Here is a 21,746-nt window from a genome sequence, read left to right as displayed (position 1 = left end):
CTCTCCGAGACCCGTTCTGGATCCTAGGTCTGCAGAGAATGCCTCTTGTCCTTGACAGCTTTTTAGAAATGTAGACTCAGCCTCTCCTAAGAAGTGTAGAATTGGAATCTGCATTTTAGCATGATCAGTGGGTGGTGCTGGTGTTTATTAATGTCTTGAGAAGTATTTTTATAGGTAGTAATCATTGAATTTTCAGAAGATCTATGCAATTAAGGACTTATATTCAGGTTAATTAAGCTTAATAATCAACTTCTGGAAATATGTATGATAAATCTTTGTAATTTACAAGGTACTTCGTGCCTTGTTCATCTGAACATGTGTGAATAATCTTTTTTTTATAGGCATGAGGTGAATATTAGGTAAATTAGTACTGGGTTAGGCGTATACTACAAGGACTTCGGACAGCTTATTGAAGGTGGAATTAAAAGACAAGATTATTTAGGTGCTTTCTTTTGGAAATTCATATATAGATTTTCCATAATTTGTATTTTCCAAGAATTTTTTAATGCCCACACATACTTTTTGTATAATGTGTACCTTTTCTTCCCTTTAGCCTTACTAAGTGGTGCTTCCTCTTGTTTGTCCCAAAAGGTTTTGGTTTGTTTTTTGTATCTACCAAACCTTTTTTGTCTTCTCTTGCTCTTGTTCCCAAAGTGTCTTTACTCAATACAGTGAGCCCTGAGTTACGTGTAAATGCTCCGCAGTTGTATATAAGAAACTTGAGTATACATGAATTTGGTTATCTGAGAGGAGGGAGTTCTTAGAACTACTGTGTTGTGGATAATGAGGAATGAATGTGTATAAATTCTTTAATGTTATTTACATAGTCATCAGCATCCAAAAAGCCTGCCTAATGCCTTTTTTTAAATGAACAATTAAATGTTCATGGGAAATTATTGAGCACCTGGAGGGGCTATTGGGAAGTGGTTGTTAAAAATTGGGACGTGACTCCTGAATGGTGTGGTAGTCCAGCTATTAAATATTTCTACTTTTACATAGGAAGGAAAGGCAAATACACAGTGTTCTAAACATGTTAAATGCAAAGTGGTACTGTGTTTGCCAATTAATGTAGCATATTCTTTTGAGTTAGCCATATATTGCATGTGTCCTGCTTTTGAAGATTAGTCACATCTAGTTACCTTTATTTTCCCTTCCTCCTGCTTGCAGGACCTCTAGGATGTACCTGTTTGTACTTTTTAAAGCTGTGTCTTTTTGAAAGAGTTGTTGAATATATTCATTATTTTACCGCTCTGTTTTACAATTTTCTGATGCTTTGAGACTGCAGTATCAAAATATAAGTGGTTAGACTCGCAAGGCATTTGAAACTTATTAAATTTTATGATGCTTTATTTAAAAATGGTAACTATTATTGCTTTAAAAAATACTGATTCTACTTTTCTTTTGTACAGTAATTCGTGTAATCTTTAATTAATTGATTAGATTCCAATGCTTGATTTTATTGAATAAACAAATGGCCTCTATAGGCATTTTAAAAATTATTTTAAAATAAATAAATAAATAGGTAAATAAATAAATAAATAAATAAAAATTATTTTAAAATAAATGAATAAATAGGTAAGTAAGAGAGGGAGAAGGGTGAGACTTTCCGTCCATTGGTTCACTCTCTAGATGGCTGCAGTGGCTAGTTTTGGAATGCACTGAAACCAAAAGTCAGGAGCTTCATCTGAATCTTCCAGATGGGTGGCAGGAACTCGAATGTTTGTGCTGTGTTGTGCTGCTTTCCTGGGACCATTAGTGGGAACTGGAAGTAGAGCAATGAGGACATGAACTGATACTGCTATAGGATACCAGCGTCACAGTGGACAGCTTTGCTTGCTATCTACAATGCTGGTCCCTGTAATTAACCAAAATGTGGTTGAATTAAAAGGTTCTGTCAGCTAATTTGAATACAGAGGTTTTGTTTTTGACCTATTTTGCTGTGTTTTGGGATCATAAGTGTGCCTGCTATCAGAATCTGTTCCACTGTTGATGCTATTTGATATCTTTGGAATATATTACACACTTTCTTGGTTATCTGATGATTAATATGGAATGTGAGAATGCCAGCATCAGAATCTTGTGTTTGATTGTTATCCATTCTGGTGTGTCGGGTGATCAGTAATAACTTTTAGAAAACTATTCATTGCCTTGAGTGGCCATAGCCTTTCCTTTGTCTCCCACAAGATTGTTTTTTCTTTTGCAAATGAAATGTGCTTCAGAATTAATTATTTTTAGATTTCATTTTTTTTTTTTTTGTAGTACTGGTCCTGCTTTTGGCTCAGACTTTTAAAGTGTGGCTAAAGTCATGTTTTTCTAAATGTGATTTGACATCAAATCTCACTTTTTCTCTTTTTTTCCCTCTTCTAGGATGATGAAGTCGTTCTGCAGTGCACTGCAACCATCCACAAAGAACAGCAAAAGCTATGCTTGGCAGCAGAAGGGTTTGGCAACAGACTTTGTTTCTTGGAGTCCACTTCCAATTCTAAGGTGGGATACTCAGTATTTACTCATTGTTTATTAATACTCTGTTATTTTCTGTGGAACATATCATATAGAAACTTATAGGGGTAGGAAAAATATTTTCACTCCTACATAAAGAAAAATTGTGATTGAGCCTTTTGGCAGTCAGAGATCTAAAATACCAGTGTTACAAAAATAGATAAAGATCTTGCCCAGTGGTGTTTGGAGTCTAGTGGAAAAGGAAACAAATCAATAGGTAGGTTAAATTCTGAACTTGTAAGAAAAGCAAAGTAAACAGTTATGAGGGACAGAATAATCTTCCCTTAATACCATTTGAAAAAAGATATTTCTGAGGCAATGATATTTCAGCAGGTGGAATGAAGTGAGGGAATGTTCAGTGCTAAGTTCTTGAACATTCCGCAAAGAGGATTCAGGTGATACAAGGAGTTGAGTTAGGAATGCTTACACAGTATTTAAAAAGAGCAAGCAATAAGGCCTGTATGGCTGCCATAACATGAATGAAGTGACTGGAAATGGGACTTTTTTGTTCTCTTGGTTCTTTAACAGCTGATTTACAATGTTAAAAATTGATACTCCTAATTCTATCATAGGTGCATCATGTGAAAGCCAAGCACTGAAATAAGATTTGGGCATCCATATAAATTGTTTAATTCCCACTAGGGATAATTGACTACTTAGTTACTTGAGGATCTGGTGAAATTGACATTTTATCCATTTTTGTTTTTATGTTCTCATATTTTTCTAATTAATCTGAAAATTTGCGTATGAAAAGCCAAGCTTGTTTAAGCTTCAGATTAGGAATAAAGTTAAAGTTCAGTAGACCAGTGTAAGCTGTTTTTCAGTTCTTACAATATGATCTTTTTCTTTTTGCAACCCACATCGCTAGGGGATCCCTCATGATGTCAGTTTGACTTCCACCTCCTCTGCCTTTGTTCATTTTGTCTTGCATATACTTCCTGTATTTTTGTGTCTGGTGATATCCTACAAGCTCAGTCAGTCTTTGTATTTTTTTTTTTTTTTTTTTTTTAGTGCCCTAGGTTTTCCTTGATGTGGTTGTTAAGTACTTTGTTTATATGGGCTTCTGTTTTGTGGCTGGACGGGCTTAATTCTGGAATAAACATAGGCACTTCCTTCTCATGCTAAATGCATGTGTATATATGTCTCCAGGTACAAATGCCAACCTCTAAATGCCCTGAGGTGTAGAGGTGTCTCATTTATTTTATTTTTCAGTCTCAAAGCACAATATCTTAAACTACTAAAATTTAATGGATTGTTTTAAAAGAAAAAAAATAGTCTTAGGCTGATCACATTTGAAAAGATGGATTTTTCAATTCCCTATAGTAACAAAGAGTTAAAGCTCATGCTCTCCAGTTCTTCTTTAAAATGATAACTTCAGGTGTAGCTGACATGATACGGGCATATCTGGATTTGACTTTCATTTCTAGAAAATAGGGTATGTTTTTTTTATTCTGAAATTGGTGTCTTCTCTGTTTATCATAAAGATAAGGAGAACAGAACCATTGCTGGCCATAAGTAATCATGCACTTTAAATTATACATGTGCTTCTGGAAGTGATCCCAGAAGATCTTAAGCTGCAAAATCTTCAAATCAAATGTGGGATTTGTTTTTTGAAAGGCCATGTTTCTTATTCCTAAGAAATCTATTCAGGTGATCTCTGTGTCAAAGAGAATAGTTCATAATTTAAGCATAGATTTTGGCAGAAAATAAAAGCATTTGCATCTTGGTAGCATGGTTTAATCAGCTATTTATTTCATAATTATCAATACTTACTGCATACTCTTAGGTGAATGGATTTTAATATTAGTCTCTATGTCTTGCAACTGAGAAGTTGATTTTTTGATCTTTAGGATTTTCAAGCAGACTTACTTTGTTATAAAAATTTATTTAGGCATAAGTGATATTATCAGAGAGGCATATTCTTTCAATTATTTGAATTTCCACAGGAAAACAGACATGATGATGATAAAGCTCTAAAACCACAGAAACTGAAGTATCCAAAACAGCAAAACAGAACCAAAAATCCTAGGTGAAAGTTGACTCCACTAAGGGTAGTAAGTGTAGAGGAGAAAGCGGAATGTGTTGTCTTGTTTCTGAAAACTTGCAACAAGTCAATACTCCCTGAAAGCATGGTGGGCAAATGGGGAGAGATCAGCCTCCCCCAGGAGGAAGTAAAAAAATGCAGGCAAGGATGGGACTTTACCAATGCAACTTTCCTTCTGTGGGCTTTTAGAACTAATCAAATGGAGTCTCCATCCCAGACAGAGTCCTCTTCTTAAGGGAAGTTGTTGATGATATAATCCAGATTGAGCATGATTAATAGGGACAAGTAATAGAAATGGAGCAGACAGAAGGAGAGGAAAAAAGTGGAACCAGTAAATCTGCAAAGAGAAGCCATACTTCCTTAGAATAGAAGAAATCCAGAGTTGACAAAGGTGTGCTTGCTTTTTTAGAACCATAACTGCCTGTAGCATTATAATTTTAATATATAATTATTTATAATCATACGATTTATTCATGTGACATAATGTTAGATGTATATGTAGCTGTATGTAAAAAAAAAGAGTGGGTAAAGAGCAGAATGACTTCTATAGGTAATAAAATACTACCAAATAAATAGACCCAACAAATTTTACTTTACATTTTTAAATGCACTGAGATTCAGAAAATAGCACACTTTTTACAAGAAAAATGTATATTAGAAACTCAAATGAGATGAGTGCAGAAGAGACTTCAAAAGAGAGCAGAAAGAAGAGGAGAGGAAATGAAAAGTTAAAGTAATTTTAGAAATACAGACTGAATTAGAAGGAACCTAGAGCAAATCAACCCACAATGTCTTCAGAGAAATAGAAGATGGAAGAGTGAAAACATGGAAAAATCCAAAGAGGATTAAATAAGAGTTGAAAAATGCATGGGAGATGTTGAATATTAAAGAAAGGAAGAAAGACAAAATACTTGTATTAGAAGGCCTCAGAAAGAAATTAAATAGAAAGCAACAGAAGGGCACGTTTTCCTCTCTTCCTCCGTCAGCTGTCTTCTCAAGTTTCTTCTGTACTTATTTTTGAGTTTATACTGTGTACTATTCTTGTAGAGTCTGTTATTTTTATGAAACCTTTAATTCATTTAAAAGCATTAAATAAAGTTGTTGAGTCTGTTTATCTGTGACTTTACCATGTGACTCAGCTATCCCACTCCTGAAAATATATTCAGAGGAAGTGAAACTGACAAGCAACCCAATATTTATAGCAGCATAATACACCATAGCAAAGACAAGGAAACAGCCCATTGAAAGAACAATGGGTAAAGAAACTGATACATATACTCCATGGAGTACTACTCTGCCATTGAAAAGAAGGAAATTGTAGCATTTGCAATGAAATGGTCTGAACTAGAGATCTTTAAGCCCAGTGAGATAGGCTGAAACCAAAAGGAAAAATATTATGTGCTGTCTCTGGTTTAAGGCAGACTCGTTGCAAAATATTTAGATAAATAAATGTATAGCTAAAACATGTTAATGCATATATTCTCACACATGAATTATGAAATGGAAACTAGCATACCAGGAAGTGAAGATACATTGGGTATGCATCTCTACAACTGAATAAAAGGAGGACTACCAATAAAAACTGTTTAATTGGGCCCAGCATGGTAGCCTAGAGACTAAAGACCTCACCTTGCACACACCAGGATCCCATATGGGCTCCAGTTCTAATCCTGGCAGCCCTACTTCCCATCCAGCTCCCTGTTTGTGTCCTGGGAAAGCAGTCAAGGACAGCCCAAAGCCTTGGAACCCAGCACCCATGTGGGAGACCTGGAAGAAGCTCCTGGCTTCTGACTTTGGATTGGCACAGCTATGGCCATTGCAGTCACTTGGGGAGTAAATTATTGGATGGAAGATCTTCTTCTCTGTCTTTCCTCCTCTCTATAAATCTGGCTTTCCAGTAAAAATAGATCTTTAATAAAAAACTTAAATATCCTGATAATAGGGTAATAGTCTATCTACCATGTCTATACCTACAGTGCCATGATACACCCAGTAGCAGAATGTTGGACGTAATGACTGTTACTAAAGTACTATGCTATTGTAATAATAAGGGGGGAAACAGTGGTGGTGCTGGAGAGTCCTGGAGGGTAGAAAGGGGAATCTGTGCTTATGCAACCAAATCATACACACACACTAAAAACTATAGTTCAGTTACACTACCCATAAACTGAATACTGGAAAGTCATCATGCATAGCTAGTCTCCTAGTACAATAAACTTCCTAATCACCTAGGAAGATACTCTGATTGGGGCAGGGGTGGCTAGACAGAACAGCATCAGCCAGTATATGTGTGGGCTAGATAATAGGGCAGGTTGGGTTGCACAAGGCTTCAATGCCCACTGATATGTGCAAGAGCTGAATGGGATGTGGGATAGACTGAACAAATGTGAGGTACATACTGGCAAACATGGGAACCAGGGTAGAGGCAGGCCTGGTGGAGGTTATGGGGAGTCTTTCCAACTAGGCTGCAGTTCCCACAGGTTTGCGTGTGGATCAAGTACGCAGTGGGTAGGATCGGGCTGGACTACAACACCCATTGGTTCATTTGAAGGCAGGGCTGGAAACAGAACTGACCCAGCAATTGCAATCACCAGCATATGTATAAGCTGACTGGGGTGACAGACTGTGCTGGACCCTGTACTGGTAAGCACACACAAGAATCAGCTCTGGGATCACCTCAAGCAAAGTTTCTCTGGGGATCCCTCCAACTGAACTGCTGATATCAGAACCCCAACCATGAAGAGACTATGTCAGCTAGTGGATTCTGAATAGATTTCATTGTGCTTGGAGTGGCAAGATTAACAGCAGTTCAGACCTGTTGAACTACCAAACTGCTTGAGCAGGACCCTCGGAGCGCACCCCACATCGGGGACTTGGGATGGGTGGGATTTTTCCCTTTATCTCTTCCTTTACCCTGGATTCAAGGAAAAAAAAATAATATTAATGTGGAAGCAGTGGTCTAACCAACTATCCTGTAGCCCTTGAGCCTTTGTGCCCTAATCAACTAGAAAAGAATTTAAAAAAATGTCAAGGGGAAAAGTTCTTCAAATCTTGGAAAAGAGACCAAATCACTCTTAAGACAAAGTAAATAGAATTGTTATCAGACATTACATCAACAATGCTTCCTGCAAATATGTGTGTGTGTGTGTGTGTGTGTGTGTGTGTGTGTGTGTGTGTGTGTGTGTGTGTGTGTAACCAAGCTCAGGGGAAGAAAATGGGAGTCACAGTCAGAATATGAGTTCAGCCAAACTTACTTTTCAATGTAAAGATCCCTAAGAGTGTGGAAAAATGTAGAAAATGGAGCTGAGTTGTGTGAATGTTTCTCTTGGGAATGTGCTGCAGACAGAGCACAGTAGAGGCTGGGCAGAAGATGGTGAGTGTATACAAACTATATTCAACTTTGTAATTGTCTTAAGTGGTTAGTACAGCAAGCTGGAAAAGAAGGGGTAAGCAGTACATTTTAATTATTTCCAATATAGATCTTCAAGACAGCTAAAAAAGAATAAACAAAGGAGGAACTTAGGGGGCTAGCATTTTAGCTTGTGAAGTCAGCAACCCAGATGGAGGACCATATCCCTGCTGTTCCTGGCCTGGCTGTTTCATTTCTGATCCAGTTAATTTGCTAATGGCCTGAGGAAGCTGTGAAAGATGGCTCAAATGCTTGGGAACCCTTATCACCCATGTGAGGCACAAGGAAGAAATTCTTGGCTACTGGCTTCGAGGTGGTTCTGCCCTGGCTATTGCAGCCATGTAGGGAGTGAAGCAGCAGATGGAAGAGCTCTCTCACTATGCTTCTAACTCTGACTTTCAAATAAATCTTCTGCTTGTTTTTTTTAAGGTACATAAGAATATTATTTAAATATGTGAATATAAGGGTAGCCCAAACTTCTTAAAGAAGACATCTATATCTGTCATATAAACACATACATATTTACCAATGAGGAATCCTCAAAAGTTCATGGAAAGTGTTCATTGTCATTTATTCCATTGTCCAGCCTGTTTGAAATTCCCTTGTTATATGTCCATTTGTCTTTCTGTTTGTTTTTCTTTCTGTCTGTCTTGATTTCAGATCTTGACTCCAGTTACTACAAATGCAAACACTAGGAAGTAACAGTGTTGAATTACTGCCAGTCACTTTGAAGACCTAGGTTGTTTCCTGAGCTCCAGGCTGTTGTCTGCATTTGGGGAGTGAACCAGTGGAAGGGAAGCTATCTGCTTTTTAAATAAATGAATGCATAAACCAAATGAATGAATGAACAAATAAATAAAATTTGTTCTTTTAAAAAATTAAAGGAATTGGCCAAACCACCAAATAATCTAATCAGATCTAAAGGCAGAAAACATAAATCATCAAATATTTTTGTGTAAATTTAAGTGGAATAATAATTATAAAAGAGGAAATTTAGGCATAATAGTTTTTTACCTTACATATGCGGTAAACTTAAAAATCTTCATAATATATAATTTTCTTAAAAGATTTATTTTTATGGGAAAGACAGATTTATAGAGAGAAGCAGAAACACAGATATAGAGTGGCTGCAACGGCTAGAGCTGAGCTGATCTCAGTTGGCACCGTATGGGATGCCAGCATTTAGTTAAAGGATTGGCCAGTTGAGTCATCATACCGGCCCATAAATTCTTTTCTTGAAAAAGCAAACTTAGTATCTAAAAAGTCCAAACAGGCAATTATCATGAGATAAATGAAATAGTGAAGATACCACAATAACACATGTTCTATGGTCAGTAATTTGCTTAAAAGTTTACTTATTTGGAAGTCAAAAGTTGAGAGAGGGAGCAGAGAGGAAGGGAAATAGAGAGATACAGATCTTTCATCTGCTGTTTTCACTTCACAACCTGAAGCCAGGATCCAGGAGCTTCATTTGGGTTCCTCAAATGGGTGACAAGGGCCGAAACAGGCCATTTTCTGCTCTTCCCAGGCCATTAATAGGGAGCTGAATTGGAAGTGGAGCAGCTGAAACACAAACTAGCACCCATATAGAATGCTATGCCAAACAATTGATCTAAGATAATTTACTGCTTAACTATGTCGTTTAAATTATTCACAAGCATAACAAAAGAACCAAAATTTTAAATGAATTTTTAAATTAACTATAACAGAAGCCACACTATTTAGGAAACACTTGTGCAATGGAAAATTTAGTTTGTTACAAAAATCTAAAGTAAAGTATTTTTGAAAGAAACCAAAGTCTCATTAAAACTGCATTGAAAGCAGTGAGGTTTATGCCAAAAATCCAAAAGCAGTCCAGTGCCATGTTTCTATTAATGTAATTCTTCATATTTGCAGAGAAAATATAAGAAAGTCTCTGGATATTTCAATGCATAAGTAAAAAACACTTTAAAATGTAAATTAGGAATTGATGACATCTCCTGAACATCATTTTATAACCACATGTATTTGTGTGCATGTGCATATTCATGTGTGCACACACACACATTGTGAAAATCAGTCCTGATCGAAAGGGAATAATAGCAGGTACATTGTCCTGGCCATTCCACTGCTGATTCAGCTCCTACCTTATGGCCTGGAAAGCAGCAGAGGATGGTTCCAGTCCTTGGCTGCTGGTTCAGATCAGCTCAGTGCCAGCTGGTGCCCATTTAGGGACTGAACCCATGGATGGAAAATCTTTGTTTCTGCGTCTCTCTGTAATTCTGCCTTTCAAATAACATAAGCTTTTTTAAAAAGAGGCTTTTTTTTTCTGTACAATGCTTTACTTCGATGATTCTGTTGCTAATACTGGACTGTGCTCACAGTATGTATAATATGACATTGCTGATTTTCATCCATCTCCAAAAAGTCGAGTCTTGAATGTAGAACAATATGAAAATCTCTTTCCGTTTCTTCCAGTTTTTGTGCCATCATTTTAATTGAAAGTATTTCTTCCAATAGTGGAAAATGGCAGAGTAATATTTTGTCTTCGGAGACTTCTCATTTCAGAATATTATCCACCACCATAAATAATGCATTAGGATATTAATGATGCATAATAGTTGTGATATTCCAGATGAATTGCTCTTCTTATTCAAGTGAGAAATTTTGAATAATAAACCTGTCAGTATAAGATAAATGCTAGATGATGTAAGTACAATTCACTTAATACAAAGTTTATGAAATATCTTAAACAATACTCTCCCTTAACACCTTCCCTTAAAATTAATTGCAATAATGAAGTATAATGATATGAAAATAAATGCTGTGATGTTGTTTTGCTTATGTTTATTCCCTGAATTTACAGACTTTACAAAGCTTTGTGCAGAGGGAAGCAAGAAAAGACCAATGTTGTTGGGAAAGATTATAAGATATTAGAAACCATGTTTGTTTTTAAAAATCTTTGTGTTCTAGCGAGATACAGAAAGAAGAAAAGAGAGAAATATTAGGAAAGGCATAAATGCTTGCATATGCACACATTCCCAAACACAGATTGATGGAGAGCTCCTATCCACTGATTCACAACCTAATTGTTTCCAGTGTCTGGTGGCTGGGTGCAGCCAAGGGTTGTAGGGAGCAATGTGGTCCCCAGTGTGGGGAGAGGATTTCTTAATACTTGGGCTGTCACCTCTGCCTCATGAGCGCTACACTGGTGGGATGCTGGTGTAAGGAGCCAGAGCCAGGAATCAAAACCCAGCGCTCCAAGGTGGGACCCGGGCATCTTAACTCATAGGCTGTGACCTTCCTGTGCCAGTGTTTTAAACGTAAATAGAAGTAGATAGTAGGCATGGCAGAGATACCACAGTGAAGCACAAATGTGTAGTTTGTACAGAACAGATAAGTGTATTCTTGTGAGAAAGCATGTTTCTGTTTTGTCAGGTTATTTTAAAATACAGTTTTAATTTTTATGCAATTAATTCTTCTTAGCATTAAAATATTCAGTATTGTTGCTACCCTGTTGGGAAAAGGTGGGGATACAAATGGACAAATGTGATATAATTACTGTTCCGAACATAGGGAGCAAGTTATGGAATATTTGATTAATTCAACATCAGTACATTGCTTTATGAGCTAAAGATTTATTTTAGTAGTGTATAAAAGATCTTAGAGAGTCTTGTTGTGGCCAAAGATAAACTCCTTATTTCCTATTATGTTTCTTTTGAGAAAATTAAGTGAAAAAATTTCAGAAAGCAGTGAAGTCTGAGGCTTAAAATCTGATCTGTAATCTGAAGGAGAATTCTGTGAGTTACAGGGCTAACTTGGTTACTTGGGCAGAATCCCACCTGGAGTTTCCAGCTTGAACATACGGGTTCACCTCAAATCCTGCTAGAAGATTGGCAGACACTTTGTCCACTTATCCTGACTACCTCAGGCCAGGAATGTGCAATAACAACAGAAGGGAAGGGGCATCTTTAGTCTATGTTATATCCCATTAGGTATTTTGGTCATGAGTAAACAGGGAGTTAGTGATGATGTTTTTTGTATGGAAAACCCTCTCACACTCTACACCTAAAGGAAGCCTAGTAGTAATAGTTTAGGCAGTTGTCCTTTTCCCTCTCTTCTTCCCACCCCTTCCTTTATTTTCTTGGATTTGTACCTTTTCCCTCACTTCTTCCCACCCTTTCCTTCCTTTTCTTGGATTTGTAACACACTGTCCTCCTCTTTGAAAACAGAACTCACTCTCTTTCCCTCTCACTTCCTCTCTTGCTCCCTCTTGCTTTCCCTCCTTCCTTTTTCTGTCTTGCTTTTTGTCTCTTTTGTCCTTCCTTTCCCTACCATCTTTCAATGTAAACGAATTCCTTCTTCTCATATGCTACTTGCTCTAAGTTATATCTACTTTGTGTTTATTTTTTTTCCTCTAATTGTGACCACTGATGGACAGAGGCAGCCCCTCATTTATCTGATAGGTTAGGTACGAAATGCATTTTTCTAGGAAAGTAGATGCTCAATAAATGCTTGTTTAACTGCTTTTCCCTTTTTAGGCTAATAGCTTAATACTGATATTTCTAGTTTTGTGGTTTACCAGTTCCTTTGGCTTTTTTCTTTAAAGATTTTTCTTATTTTTATTGGAAAGTCAGATATGCAAAGCAGAGGAGAAACAGAGAGGAAGATCTTTCACTTGTTGATTTATTCCCCAGGTGGCCGCAATGGCCAGAGCTGCACCAATCTGAAGCTAGGAGCCAGGGGCCTCTTCTGGTTATCCCACATGGGTGCAGGGTCCCAAGACTTTGTGCAATCCTTGACTTCTTTCCCAGGCCACATGCAGGGAGCTGGATAGGATGCAAGGCTGCCAGGACTAGAACCAGTGCCCATATGGGATCCCGGCATGTGCAGAGTGAGGACTTTGGCTGTTAGGCTACTGCACCAGTTCCCCTTTGGCCTTTTAATATCCTCATGTGCTTATATGAAGAGTGCGTGGACTTTGTTATTAAACTTGAAGAAATTAATTTAATGTTGTAAATTATGTTAGTATAAATATTCATTTTGTAACTATAGTGATGATTAATAACATATAGATGATTATGGATTCATTTAGTTCATTAGCAAGAATGTTTACCTTCCTAATTTATCTGAAAGTAAAGATGCAATGATATGCTTATTCCTGATTCATAAGTTCTAATGCTTGACAGCAATTATTAAAATGTATAGGTAATTGTTGACAAAGCTGATGCAAAATAAAATGTTAAATTTTTTTGCTATCATAAATTCCTAGTACCATGACAGAAAAATATTTTACATGCACACATTGTTTTTCATTAAATGATAAATAAGCTTAAATTAAATCTCAATGCAAAATGGTCCAGTCACTTTGGAGACATTTTGATTATTTCTTGTAGAATTAAACATATACTGCCACATAACATTCTACTCTTATTTAGTAATCCAGCAGGTGTTTACCAGTTTATTCCCCAATATTTATGTACATGTGAGAGTACTTCAAAACATTAATGGAAAGTAGAATTAAAAGATAAGCCTATTTTGGTGCAAAATGTTTGAAATCCATGTGTAGTATTTACGTAATATGCATTTTTCATAAGAATTTTTAAGGATCCTTGTATGGTTGGAGGAATTTTATTTAGTATAGCCTGAAACTAGAAATAATCCAAATTTCCACTTACTGATCATGGATTTTAAAGAGTAACAAAAAAGGATGGACTGTTTAATGATCGCAGTAATGTTGGTGCCAATTCAAAAATCATTAAATAAAAGTGACAAAAACAAGATACCAAAGAATACACACTGAGTAATTCCATTTGTATGCAATTGTGGAAACACAAAGTTACAGTGACAAAAAGCAGATGAGGAGTTGATAAGGCCTGTGGAAAATAGGTGGAGATTTGCTGCAGAAATTTGAGAATGCTATCATTTCATAGAATTGGTCAAAGTGTTCCATTTTGTGGTTATGCTGGTGATTCAGCAATTATAGGAAACCCATCAAGTTACATATTTATATAAGTGGTAGCTTTTATTGCATCTAAGCTGTATCTCAGTAAAGCTGATTTGAAAAAAATCTCAAAAGACACATATCAAAAATATATTTTAGAACATTAAAAAGTTGGAATCAGCAAACACCACAATAAATAAGAAAACAGCCACAGAATAACTCTCTACCGATGCAAATTAGTGTAAATTTTGTGGAGGAGTTTGTGGATATTTTTTAAAGATCAATTAGTATATGATATGGCTATCCAATTTCTATATATACATAGCTTAACAAGATAAAATAAGTATATGACAAATTATTCTTTGCGACACTGATAATTAAGGCATGAAATCAATCTATATGTCAAATGACTAATAAAAGAGAAAGAAAATATGGTCTGTTTACACACAAAATTATTCTGCCACAAAAAATGAAATTCTGACTTTACAATAAAAGGTATAGAACTTGAGGTCATGATATTAAGTGAAATAAGGCAGACAGAGATACCATATATTCCTCATATGAGGTTTTTGAAGTTAGAATAATAATTACTGAAGGGAGTGTTTGGAGGACAGAGAAAGATATAAAAACACAACCGATAAATGGGAAAATCCTAGGGTTCTAGAGTACGGGGAAAAAAAATCTGTGGTTCACACTAATGTATCAATATATTCTGTAGGAAAAACTGGAAGAGAGGAAGTGGTAGGTTCCATGGCTGGAGGAAGACACATAAATATCCCCAAATACTAACTGCACGAGCACCACCAAATGCTGATGAGGCTGGGGAGCAAAGAAGCTCTCATTCACTGCTGATGGAACATTAATGGAATGGCTGTTTCACATGAAAACATGACAGCTTCTTTTCTGACTCAGTAGACTTTCAACATATAATCCTGTAATCACATTCCCTGGTGTTTACGCAGACATGTCATAAATTTAGGATTTTGTTTTGACAAAAAGTGTACATGAATGTTTATAGCAGTTTTATTCATAACTGTGAAAACTTGGAAGCAAGCAAGATGTCCTTCAGAAGGTGAACAGACAAACTGTGGGACTTCCAGCCTGTGGACTTTTCATTCAGTGCTGAAAAGAAATGAGTCATGAAAATGAAGGATCCTTAAATGCATATTGCTAAATGAGAGAGGCTTAGGTTGCTGAGCCAAAAAATATTGTAAAATGAATTCTGAAGCCAGTTTTGTGTGTAGTGGATTAAACTGCTGTCTGATATCCAGAGGATCACTGCTTTGGTTCCAGCTTCTTTTTAATATGCTGAAGAAAACATAGAAGGGTCTGCCACCCATGTGGGGTACCTGGTGGTTTTCCATCCTCCTGACTTCAGCCTGGCCCACACATGACCTTGGAGGCCACTCGGCAAGTGAACCAGTGGATGGAAGATCTCTCTGTCTCTCCCTTCCTCATTGTAGTTCTGCCTTTTACATAAACAAATATATCTAAAGATTTTTTTTATTCAAATCACAAGCCAACAAACAAAAGATTTCTAAATATGTTCATTAATAAAGAAATTCATAATTAAGTTATGTGAACCATGTTATGCTGCTCAAGTTAGAAATACAAGTATACATATCAGCAGGATTCAAAACATATGGTTCAAAAATTTAAAAAAACAAATTGTATATGGACTGCTGTATAAAACCATTTATATTATGTTAAATATGAAGTTAATTTTGCATAAACTGTTAAAATATAAAGTCATATTGCAAAATTCTACTACATTGCACAATAGTGATCAAACTAAATTCAGAATTGGTCACCATTTATTAGAAGACAGGAAGAATTAATGTATTTTTGGATAACTAGGCAGATTGCATTGTATATACAAAGGTATTGGAATATGAATGTTGTAAAATCTTATGTAATTTGTATTCATGAACTGCTCAGAAATTACTTAGTTAGGAAAATGGTGTTTGGTTTATAAGAACTTTTTTTGAAAATATATTGTACTTGAAAGTCAGAGTTACACAGAAAGAGAGGGCAAGAGACAGTGGAAGGGATCTGCCATCTGCTGGCTCACTCACCAAATGGCCACAGCAGCTGGAGCTGAGCCAATCCAAAGCCAGGAGCAAGGAGCTTCTTCTGAGACTCCCACATGGGTGCAGGGGCCAGAGGTCTTAGGCTGTACTCTGTTGCTTTCCCTGGCCATTATGAGTGGAGTTAGATTGGAAGTGGAAGAGCTGAGACTTGAACTAGCACCCATATGGGATGGCAAAGCTGGAGGCCACGGATTGCTGGCCCATAAAGTATTTTCAAATTAATTGAATAACTAAGTTTTGATGCCGTGAATACTATTTTTTTCGTATTAGAGTTACACTTTTAAAGCTATACACTAAAACCTGCAGAATAAATTGTCCTAGAACTATATTGTAATTTGTGTTTTAGTGTTGGGGTGGAATATACCGCTTACTGAATAGGAGTGTAGAAATAGAGAGGGACTAACTTTATTTGCTTTACAGACCAATACTGCAATTATGGTCTGATTTCATAAGTCACTAGACTTTTAGTTATCAGCTTCAGTTTGCATAATATCAGTGGTCAAAGTCATGGCTCCAGTGTTCCAATAGAGGAAAAAAACAAAAACAAAAACCTAAATCTTTTCTTTCATTAGTCATATCCAGTTGACACACATTTCTGATATCAGATATATAAAGTTTTTTCCCCCCACATACTAAGCAATTCTTCAGCATACTTAATGGGTGTCTTATGATTTAAATGTTTGGATACTCCACCTGGCTATAGCATTAGATTCCACATGTTCATCATTCAGTCCGACAACTCTGTCCCCCATTTCTTTTTTTTTTTATTTTATTTTAAAGATTTTTTTTTTTATTACAAAGTCAAATATACAGAGAGGAGGAGAGACAGAGGGGAAGATCTTCTGTCCGATGATTTACTCCCCAAGTGAGCACAACGGCTGGAGCTGTGCCAGTCTGAAGCGGGGAACCAGGAACTTCCTCCAGGTCTCCCACACGAGTGCAGGATCCCAAAGCTTTAGGCCGTCCTCGACTGCTTTCCCAGGCCACAAGCAGGGAGCTGGATGGGAAGTGGAGCTGCCGGGATTAGAACTGGCGCCCAAATGGAATCCCGGAGCGTTCAAGGTGAGGACCTTAGCTGCTAAGCCATGCCGCCGAGCCCTCTGCTCCACATTTCAGATTCCTGTCACCCATACCATTACCTACTGGTCATAAACTAATAGTTCATATCATTCTCCTCATTCTAGAGTGATCCAAAGTATTCAGGAATGCCACTTACCGAAAGGTACTAATTTAGTATGAAACAAAGATGCAGGTCAAAATTATGTTGGGAGGAGAAAATATGGTTGATGAGATAGGAAGTTATAGCCCTGAGTGGAGAAAGTGACAGGAGAAAAGCAGGTTCTGTGTAGAGCTGGAGCAGGAAGGTCACCAAACTAAGTGAGCAGTGCTCACAGGAGGCCTGCGGAGAGAAAGTGAAGCTGTGTGGACAAGAACAAACTAGTAAAAATGCCCCGTGTTGCAGCTCAAACCTAGGAGCAAGGTGAGCAAAACTGAACTACTCAACGTACCCCAACCTACGGGCAACAGGCTTGCAGGTTTGGAGCCAGCACCGAGGGAATCAGAGCAGGCAGACTTCCACAGGATTCCCGAAGAGATGTGCATGGCAAAAAGCCATAGGACAAAGTGCTGACCCCAACACCTGTGAAGGGAGGCAAAACTGAGTGGGATTCCATGGACTGTCAATTGCCCCCAGTTTGGCAGTCACACGTTTGGGGCCCAAGTCATTGGGGAGCGAGCCAACTGAGGGGAGGGACTCAGGAAATGAAAGTGGAGTCTAGTCTACACTCAGAAGGTCCACACCCTAAATCCCTTGGGAGATAAAAGGACCACCTGAGAGAGGGAGGGATGCTGGACCCTAGAGGGGCAGAAACTGGATCTAGATCAGCTACTTGTATCAGGGTAAGTAAGCCAGAACTAAATGCCACATGAGTTTACGTAGGCCAGAACTAAATGCCACATGAGTTTACGTAGATGGACATTGCGACCCTCTGGGTGTGGATTTCAACACCCAAAGCACAAGCAAGATAGGAGGGAGGAGTGAAGGCTGCCTAGGTAGACAAGGGAGCAAGCAGCAGTGCATGGACCAGTGGTGAGTGAGGCAGAACAGTTTGAAAGCGTGCTCTGTATCTTCATTGTAATGATGTCTGCCTGGAGGCCCCAGTGCAGCAAGTTCATAAACTGCAGAATCCTTTCTTCTTGTCCTGACTCTTCTGACTGATTCTTGAGCATTTCCCCCAAATTGCTGAGGGGGTAGTCCTCCCTATGTGGACATGTTCCAAAGTATATATGCATTTTATTTGTCTCTTGACCAAAATTTAAAAGATGCTGTGAATACCATTTTGAATTGTGTAAATGTAAGGGTAAAAAGAAGTGTGCTCTGATGATGTGGACACTAGGGGAGGGAGTCAGAGAATAGTGAGTGATGGTGGATTGACGAGAGGTTTGGTGCACCTGCGGGAGAGGTGGGAAGGAGCAAGACCATTGACCCGCTTGAGGCTTTGCAAAGCTACGGGCCATGAATGGGGTGAGACAGAGTGAAGCACATTTAATTAGGTGTGCAGTGGTTGTGCAGCAGAGGACTTTGCCATTAGGTAGCAATAAGCAAAAGAAAGTTTGCTTTGAAGTCCAGGGAAACCCTGCCTGGGGGAAAAAAGGCAGGGACATTCTGTTGCTTCTATTTTCGAATTGTCTACCCAGTCATCTGAAGAGAACTTGAGGTAAGGCAGGCATGACTCATTTGTCTCCAAGAGCAACAGTTACAATCACCAACTAGGGCACAGCAAGAGAAGATCAAATGACAACACATGAGTTTAAACTTGTGGCAGTAACCTGCCTGACTCAAGACACCAATGAAATCCTGAGTGAAAGAGAAGATAGGCAGATGAAAGAATGGGTACAACCTGGAGGCACCCAGGGTTGAGGGAGACTAACTTTGGGGTCTGAAGCAGGACCGAAGCATGGGAGCTTGAGGCTGAAGCCTCTTTGAGTGACTAACATAAGTGCCCCAACATCATCCCAGAATGAGAATGAATAGGAAACTGGGTATAGAATGGGCACAGTAAAATCTTTCCCCAAATCTGGAAGCAACACAATTTAAAGACAGAATCTGGATGAAGAGAAAACCTGAAGGTCTGAAAGACAGTAGGCAAGAGGAACAGAAGAACCATAAGCAGTGCAATTGAGTGCAAAAAACTGTGTTTTCCTGAAAAGTAAGCAAAAGACCATCTCAGTCTTAGAGTTGCAGGATGGAAACATTGAGGTTCTCTTGGACGGGGCATTAAAAAATGGTAAATCCTTCAGAGACAGTGAGAAACAAAGGCAAGGATTTAATGAATATGTAACAAAGGAGATGCAAGCGGTAAAACAGAATCACTTTGAAATACTTGAACTGAAGAATACAATAGAGCAAATTAAGAAGTCAGCAGAATGCTCAGCAATAGAATAAAGTGAAAGATTTCAGAACTAGAAAGCACTTAAGTTAACAACACACAAAAGATCAGAACTGAATCAAGCTAAGAAAACTATTCAAAAGTGAGTATAATATAGGGCCTGGCGCGGTGGCACAGTGGTTAAGGTCCTCGCCTTGCACGCCCGGGATCCCATATGAGCGCCAGTTCTAATCCCGGCAGCCCTGCCTCCCTTCCAGCTCCCTGCCTGTGGCCCGGGAAAGCAGTCGAGGACGGCCCAAAGCTTTGGGACCCTGCACCCGCGTGGGAGACCCGGAAGAGGCTCCTGGCTTTGGATCTGCACAGCACTGGCCGTTGCGCTCACTTGGGGAGTTAATCATCTGACAGAAGATCTTCCCCTCTGTCTCTCCTCTCTGTATATCCGCCTTTCCAATAAAAATAAAATAAATCTTTAAAAAAAAAAGTGAATATAAATTGTTGGCCCTAGTATACACAAACAACTCCAGGGCTGAGAAAAACTAGTCACAGCATTCTGGTTTTTTTGTTTGTTTGTTTGTTTTATTAATTACGTTGCATTATGTGACACGGTTTCATAGGCTCTGGGATTCCCCCAACCCCTCCTCACGCCCTCCCCCCCAGGGTGGATTCCTCCACCTTGTTGCAGTATTACAGTTCAAATTAAGTCAAGATCCTTTTGTTGCAAACATATACCAAGCATAGAGTCCAGCATCTTATTGTCAAGATAAATTCGACAGTTTCTTGGGAAGACCTTCTCTAGTCTGAAGGTAGAGCTGGCAGAACATTCCATTTTAAAATATCAGGAAAGAACCCTAAATATCTTGGAATAAACCTAACCAAAGATGTGCAAGACCTCTGTGATGCAAATTATAAAACGTGGAAAAAAGAAAAGATGTTAAAAGATGGGGAAATTTATCATGTTCCTGGGAAATTTATCATGTTTGTTAAGTTGGTAGACTCCAGAAGAGTTTCTATATCAATGGTAGTTGAAATTTTTCCAAAGGATAGTGGTGGCATTATGGTGCAGTGACTTAAGCTGTAGCTTGCAATGCAGCAGTGCAGAGATCCAGTATTATAATGTAGGTTGAAATTCTTGCCGGTATAGCTGCTATCTAACTCTCAGTGCCAATGCTCTGGGAAAGGATCTGATTATGACCCAAATGCTTGGGTCTCTGGCATACTTGTGAGAGACCCAGATAGACCTATGGGCTTCTGGCTTTGTCTGGTCCAGTCTTGGCTATCGCAACTATTTTTGTATAGAACAGGTAGATGAAAAAAATATCTATGTTTGCTGGTTTTTCTCGCACATTCTGTCCTCCCCCTCCCTTTTTAAAATAATTAAAATAAAAATCTCAAATAATTTTTTGAGAGAAATAACAATGTAGAATGTTTTAACAGGAAAAGCATGTTTAACAACTTTTTTTAAAAAAAGATTTATTTATTTTTTTGGAAGGCAGATTTATAGAAAGAAGGAGATGCACAAAACTGCGTTTGCTAGTCCACCCCCAAGTGGCTGCAGTACCCAGGGTGGAACTGATCTAAAACCAGGGACTAGGAGCCTCCTCAGGGCCTCCTGTGTGGATGCAGGGTCTCAAGGTCTTGGGCTGTCCTCAGATGCTTCCCCAGGCTACAGACAGGGAGCTGTAAGGAAAAAGGGACCACTGGAACTAGAATGGGTACCCATATAGGATCCTGGCCAATTCAAAGCGAGGACTCTAGCCACTAGGGTCTCACGCTGGGTCCGTGTTTTAGAACTTGCAAACTTTTTACATAAAATCTGTATGTTCTATCATTATATCTGTTAAGATGGTACTGAAGCTATTGAAATGTTAAATAAAAAATGGATTCTAGAAAACAGCATGTGAAAAAATAAGTTAGTATTTTTGAGCTTGCTTTGTTTGGCAAAGAGAATCATGTAAATAATGTTTAAAATGCCATAATGGAATTTATACCAACTTGTGCATTTATGATGTGTTTGACCATGCTCCATTATTAGCATAGCATCTACAGTAGCATAACATGCTATTGAATCACCAATGTATCACTGAAGAAATGGAAAACAAAATAAAAAGACTTTCTTGAAGCAAGCAATGGTAATGTATGACCTATGAATCAGTGAGGAAATTAGTAAGAAATAAAACTTTTCCAAAGAAATGAAAATAAAAATAAAAATATCAGAACATGTGAGATGTAGCAAGCGTAGTATTGAAAAGGGTATTGATCCTGTGTTTTGCATGAGGGCTGCTTTATATTTGAGAGCACATATGATATTTGTCCTTTGGGTTGTTTACATTCTTGGTCATTCAATAGCATGTTGTTTAACTTCATGTTGTAAATTTTCTATTTTCTCTGTTGT

At 38.0% G+C, this 21,746-nt stretch overlaps 1 protein-coding gene across 1 annotated transcript in view; it reads left to right on the top strand.

Moving 5' to 3' along the window:
* RYR2 (ryanodine receptor 2) overlaps positions 1-21,746 on the top strand; it is a 603,900-nt gene that overhangs the window by 174,383 nt on the left and 407,771 nt on the right. The window contains exon 2 of the mRNA XM_040967818.1: positions 2,368-2,487. Within this exon, the coding sequence (XP_040823752.1) occupies positions 2,368-2,487 (120 nt within the window). The remainder of the gene's footprint in view (positions 1-2,367; positions 2,488-21,746) is intronic.

Source organism: Ochotona curzoniae, unplaced genomic scaffold (assembly GCF_017591425.1).
Source record: "Ochotona curzoniae isolate NIBS_2020 unplaced genomic scaffold, NIBS_Ocur_1.0 scaffold_4683, whole genome shotgun sequence".
NCBI lineage: Eukaryota > Metazoa > Chordata > Mammalia > Lagomorpha > Ochotonidae > Ochotona > Ochotona curzoniae.
This window is presented reverse-complemented; position numbering and strand designations above follow the sequence as displayed.